The sequence below is a fragment of the Gymnodraco acuticeps genome, unplaced genomic scaffold (assembly GCF_902827175.1).
Source record: "Gymnodraco acuticeps unplaced genomic scaffold, fGymAcu1.1, whole genome shotgun sequence".
NCBI lineage: Eukaryota > Metazoa > Chordata > Actinopteri > Perciformes > Bathydraconidae > Gymnodraco > Gymnodraco acuticeps.
Window position 1 is genome coordinate 1 of NW_022990190.1, and position 6,659 is coordinate 6,659.

The window sequence follows — 6,659 nt, forward strand, 5'->3', positions numbered from 1 at the left end:
CCTCTTCTTCATTCCTTCTACATCAACATGTGTCCCCTCTCTTCTTCATGTCTCTTCTACATCAACATGTTCCCCTCTTCTTCATGTCTCTTCTACATCAACATGTGTCCCCTCTTCTTCATGTCTCTTCTACATCAACATGTGTCCCCTCTTCTTCATGTCTCTTCTACATCAACATGTGTCCCCTCTTCTTCATGTCTCTTCTACATCAACATGTGTCCCCTCTTCTTCATGTCTCTTCTACATCAACATGTGTCCCCTCTTCTTCATGTCTCTTCTACATCAACATGTGTCCCCTCTTCTTCATGTCTCTCTTCACACATGTCCCCTCTCTTCTTCATGTCTCTTCTACATCAACATGTGTCCCCTCTTCTTCATGTCTCTTCTACATCAACATGTGTCCCCTCTTCTTCATGTCCTTCTACATCAACATGTGTCCCCCTTCTTCATGTCTCTCCTACATCAACATGTGTCCCCTCTTCTCATGTCTCTTCTACATCAAACAGTGTCCCCTCTTTCTTCATGTCTCTTCTTCATCAACATGTGTCCCCTTCTCCATGTCTCTTCTACATCAACATGTGTCCCCTCTTCTGTCATGTCTCTTCTACATCAACATGTGTCCCCTCTTCTTTCAGTCTCTTCACATCAACATGTGTCCCCTCTTTTCATGTCTCTTTTACATCAACATGTGTCCCCTCTTCTTCATGTCTCTTCTACATCCAACATGTGTCCCCTCTTCTTCATGTCTCTCTTCATCAACATGTGTCCCCTCTTCTCCATGTCTCTTTCTACATCAAACATGTGTCCCCTCTTCTTCATGTCTCTTCTACATCACATGTGTCCCCTCTTCTCCATGTTCTTCTACATCAACATGTGTCCCCTCTTCTTCATGTCTCTTCTTCATCAACATGTGTCCCCTCTGTGGAAAGAGACTCTGAAAGTTTCAGGAACAAAGATTCTCTCTCTTTTTGATCCATTTCTATAAAAACCTGTCTGAAAATGAGCTGATCAGATTTTGGTCACTTTATGATGTCATAGCGATGTGTTGTCTTGTGTAACCATTAGCCAATCAGCAACCAAGGTAACCCCCCCCCCTTATCACCTGAATCTCCCCTAGAGCTCCATTGAGTTCTTTGTAACCAAATGTCTCTCAGAGGGGCGTGGGGAGGGGCTCCTTGTTTTCATCTGAAGTAACAGACAGAGAATCAGCACTTTGGAAACACGGCTGAAACAGAGGGGGTTATGGGTAATGCTGCAATGATCTGTTTGGTGTTTCAGCCAATCAGAGACAGGCTCTGGATATATCTGAGACCTGTGATATACTGACGAAGAACAGTGTAGTAGGGGACCTTTAAAGCTCTTAATGTTGTTGTAAAGCACTTTGAATTGCCTTGTGTTGAAAGGTGCTCTATAAATAAACTTGCTTCGCCTTAAAGGTGACGCGGCCGTTAGCTTCCTGCAACGCCTGGCTCAACGCGCTGCTCTACTTCCTGACGGGGGATAACAGCGCCCCCTGCTGCTGGCCGGCAGAGCGAGCGGGGCGAGCGGAGCGCCGGGATCATCGGGGCGGCGCCACCTGGTGGCCGCTGAAGATCCTGAAGAAAGAGGGCGGAGGCGGGGGGGAGGAGGACGTGGAGGCGGGGGAGAAAGTGGAGCGAGTCGTCGTGGAGAACGAGTCCAAGTCCTCCAGAGTCATCTTCTAGAGACTTGAACCTGTTCGTGATGTCACGGGAAAGACGGGAATTTTCTGTTTTGTGCTTGTGCTCCGAAAAATGTACACATTTGAACGAATTCCCTCCTATCACTAAATGACTGCATAACACAAGGTGGTTGGAAAGGAGAGAGAGACTTAGAGCAGAGTGGATAAGGAATGTGAGTCGGAAAGAATATACATGTATATTCAAATCAATGAAACGACAATATCATTTAAAACCACAAGATACTGAGTTTATGGATTATATATGAGAACTGAGAAAACTAATGATTATACTTATCAAACATGTTCTAGCACTGCTTTTAGTTGTTTTGTATGCAGTGTTTTTTTACGTTTTATTTAGTAATTTGTACCTTTTGAATTAGTCAAGAATGACACCTCCTTGATGCAAGGATACAAGGAGGTGGGAAAGGAAAGAGAGACTTTGGAACATGGAGAATGTTGGGATTTTCTTTTTTTATGCTTGTGCTCCGAAAAAGTCAGAATTGTAATGTTTAAATCTACGAACTCCTTCTTAACACTAATTGGCAGAATTATCATTTTAATAAGTGTTTTATTTAGTAATTTGTACCTTTTTGAATCAGTCAAGAAATGCCCTCAACGATGGTCCCACAGGTGGTGGGAAAGAAAGAGAGACTTTGGACCAGAGTGGATAAGAAATGTGTAGAATATAAATGTATATTTAAAATGAATAAAATCCCCCAAGAGAAATTTGACAATATAATATAAAACCACAAGATACTGAGTTTATTGATTATTTATAAAACTGAAATGTAAGATTTATACTTCTATATCTAGCGCTGCTTTTATTGTTTACTCCCAGAAGAAATCTATATTTTTGAGAGCACAAATCATCAGTTTTTAAAAAATGTTCAATTAAGCAATCAAAGTAAATGAAACTGTTCGAAGGTTAAAGCCGTCTGACTTTAGACTTTTTAATCATTTCTAAGACATTTTCTGAATTTGTCAGATTTATTTGAGACTTATGAGGACTTTTAAATACTTAAGACTTTCAAGGTTCTAGGTTCTTTATTTTTGTCATACGAACATATCTACAGAGTAGTTATGTTGATGAACATCTTAGGTCACTGGCTTCTCCAACAGTGCAACACAATAACACAGAAAAACAGAAACATCTAGTGCAAGAACATTTAAAAAAAGTAAATACAAAAAGAAAAATAGTTTAAAAAAAGTCAAATAGTGAAATAAGAGACTATATGCAAGCTAATGGAATGATATATTAGATACATAATTACTAAGTAGCAGATGAATGTTATGGATGTTGTTTCAAAGTTCAGGTGTTTAACAGTCTTATGGCCGGTGGGATGAAGCTGTCTCTGAGTCTGGTGGTTTTAGTCCGGATGCTGCGGTACCGCCTGCCAGACGGCAGCAGACTGAACAGTTTGTGGCTGGGGTGATGGGGGTCTTTGATCATCCTGAGGGCCTTCTTCCTAGCCGCTGGGAGTAGAGGTCCTCCATGGAGGGCAGCTCCGTCCTGGTGATGTGCTGTGCAGCTTTCACCACCCTCTGTAAAGCCTTACGATTGAGGGCGGTGCAGCTGCCGTACCAGGCCGTGATGCAGCCAGTCAGGATGCTCTCTATGGTGCACCTGTAGAAGGTCAGGATCCTCTCTATGGTGCACCTGTAGAAGGTCAGGGTCCTCTCTATGGAGCACCTGTAGAAGGTCAGGATGCGCTCTATGGAGCCACATGGCTCTCTATGGTGCACCTGTAGAAGGTCAGGATGCTCTCTATGGTGCACCTGTAGAAGGTCAGGATCCTCTCTATGGTGCACCTGTAGAAGGTCAGGATCTCTCTATGGTGCACCTGTAGAAGGTCAGCTCTCTATGGTGCACCTGTAGAAGGTCAGGATGCTCTCTATGGTGCACCTGTAGAAGGTCAGGATCCTCTCTATGGTGCACCTGTAGAAGGTCAGGATCTCTCTATGGTGCACCTGTAGAAGGTCAGGATCCTCTCTATGGTGCACCTGTAGAAGGTCAGGATCTCTCTATGGTGCACCTGTAGAAGGTCAGGATCCTCTCTATGGTGCACCTGTAGAAGGTCAGGATCCTCTCTATGGTGCACCTGTAGAAGGTCAGGATCCTCTCTATGGTGCACCTGTAGAAGGTCAGGATCTCTCTATGGTGCACCTGTAGAAGGTCAGGATCTCTCTATGGTGCACCTGTAGAAGGTCAGGATCTCTCTATGGTGCACCTGTAGAAGGTCAGGATGCTAGCTATGATGCCACCTGTAGAAGGTCAGGATGCCTCTCTATGGTGCACCTGTAGAAGGTCAGGATGCCTCTCTTATGGATGCACCTGTAGAAGGTCAGGATCCTCTCTATGGAGCACCTGTAGAAGGTCAGGGATCCTCTCTATGGTGCACCTGTAGAAGGTCAGGATGCCTCTCTATGGATGCACCTGAAGAAGTTTGCAGAGTATCCTGGAGTCCATGTTGAACCTCCTCAGCCTGCGGAGGAAGAAGAGCCGCTGTCGAGCTTTCTTGGTGATGGTGGTGGTGTGAAGAGTCCATGTCAGGTCCTCAGTGAAGAGTCCATGTCAGGTCCTCAGTGATGAGTCCACGTCAGGTCCTCAGTGATGAGTCAGGTCCTCAGTGATGAGTCAGGTCCTCAGTGATGAGTCCATGTCAGGTCCTCAGTGATGAGTCAGGTCCTCAGTGATGTGGACACCGAGGAACCTGAAGCTGCTGACTCTCTCCATCGTAGTCCCATTGAAGGCGATGGGGGCGTGTCCCTCTCCCTGCTGCTTCCTGTAATCCACAATCAGCTCCTTGGTTTTGCTGACGTTGAGATGGAGGTTGTTATCCTGGCACCAAGATGTCAGGTTTTCGACCTCCTCTCTGTACGCCGTCTCGTCGTCGGTGATCTGGCTGATGTCGGTCCTGTCGTCAGCAAACTTCACGATGGTGTTGGAGCTGTGCATGGCCACGCAGTCTTGAGTGAACAGGGAGTAGAGGAGAGGGCTGAGCATGCAGCCTTGAGGGGCTCCGGTGTTGAGGGTCAGGGTGGAGGATGTGATGTTTCCCACCCGCACTGCCTGGGGTCTGCCCGTCAGGAAGTTCAGGATCCAGTCACAGAGGGCGCTGTTGAGCCCGAGGTCTCTGAGCTTGATGGCCAGCTTGGAGGGCACAATGGTATTGAAGACTGAACTGTAGTCAATGAACAGCAATCAAATTAAATGAAACTGTTAAAGGATTAAAGCCGTCTGACCTTTGACCCTCTGCCGTGTTAGTCGACCTGACTCAGTGTTACGTGATAATATGTCCGTGTTGTAAACCCGTCTCTCTCCATGTGTTGAAATGTGTGTATTAAAGTTGTTGACCTCAGCTCTCTGGTTCATGGTTAACGTGAAGATCCGGCCCGCTTCATAAATCATTCATTTCTATAACATTTACTGCAGGATATTTTAACACCAAAACACAGATTACTAATGAAAAATATACACAAGTAATTTTGGAAAGGTCTTATGCACATTGCAGGAAATGGATGTGTGAGAAAATACTTCTTTTTTTTTTTAATTGGCCTAAAACTACACTGAACAAAAATATAAACGCAACACTTTTGTTTTTGCTCTCATTTTTCATGAGATGAACTGAAAGATCTAAAACATTTTCTATATACACAAAATAACCATTTCTCTCAAATATTGTTCAAAAATCTGTGATAGTGAGCACTTCTCCTTTGCCGAGATAATCCATCCCACCTCACAGGTGTGCATATCAAGATGCTGATTAGACAGCATGATTATTGCACAGGTGTGCCTTAGGCTGGCCACAATAAAACTCTGAAACGTGCAGTTTTGCTTTATTGGGGGGGTCTGGGGGGGTCCGAAAACCAGTCAGTATCTGGTGTGAGGGGTAGGGTTAGGGTAATGTTGTGAATCGAGTGGCCCATGGTGGTGGTGGGGTTATGGTATGGGCAGGCATATGTTATGGACGACTAACACAGGCCACTCGATTCACAACATTACCCTAACCCTACCCCTAACCCTACCCCTCACACCAGATACTGACTGGTTTTCGGACCCCCCCCAATAAAGCAAAACTGCACGTTTCAGAGTGGCCTTTTATTGTGGCCAGCCTAAGGCACACCTGTGCAATAATCATGCTGTCTAATCAGCATCTTGATATGCCACACCTGTGAGGTGGGATGGATTATCTCGGCAAAGGAGAAGTGCTCACTATCACAGATTTTTTCAGATTTGTGAACAATATTTGAGAGAAATGGTTATTTTGTGTTTATAGAAAATGTTTTAGATCTTTGAGTTCATCTAATGAAACATGGGAGCAAAAACAAAAGTGTTGCGTTTATATTTTTGTTCAGTGTAAATATGACAACAAATATTTATATCAAATGTTTTTTGTAATATGGAATAAAAGCTGAGAAATGTGTAAATGAATATAGCTTAATACAATGAGAAAATGAAGTGTTGTTTATTCTTAAAGGGTCAATTATTTTATATTCACATTCACATTTATTTAAAAAAACGTCTTTTTAAAAATAGTAAACATTTATTCCCTTATTTTGACTTTTACATTTATTTACTAAAACGACCCAACTATTTGGGTCGTTCCTTGATGAAATAATTCATTTAACATTTTTGTATTTTTAAAATTAAATTGTAAAATATTAAAATTAAATTATTGATTTAATTACAAATAAAGGTGATTATATATGAATCAGATTGACTGCTGACTTGTGTTGGATGGCAGTACTGCTGCTCACAAAATAATTCCGATGGACTGTCCACTCCAAGTAGGGAATGAGTTCTTACCCCAAGTGAAGGAGTTCAAGTATCTCGGGGTCTTGTTCTCGAGTGAGGGAACAATGGAGCGTGAGATGGGCCGGAGAATCGGAGCAGAGGGAGCGGTACTGCAGTCGCTTTACCGCACCGTTGTGACGAAAAGGGAGCTGAGCCAGAAGGCAA

At 43.6% G+C, this 6,659-nt stretch overlaps 1 protein-coding gene across 1 annotated transcript; it reads left to right on the top strand.

Moving 5' to 3' along the window:
* Positions 1-1,433: 1,433 nt before the first annotated feature.
* Positions 1,434-3,308, top strand: LOC117547284 (P2Y purinoceptor 3-like; the record flags this gene model as incomplete). The annotated part of the gene is given in 1 exon segment (XM_034217891.1): positions 1,434-3,308. A coding segment is annotated over 1 exon segment (270 nt), but the record flags the coding sequence as incomplete, so codon positions are not given.
* Positions 3,309-6,659: the final 3,351 nt, after the last annotated feature.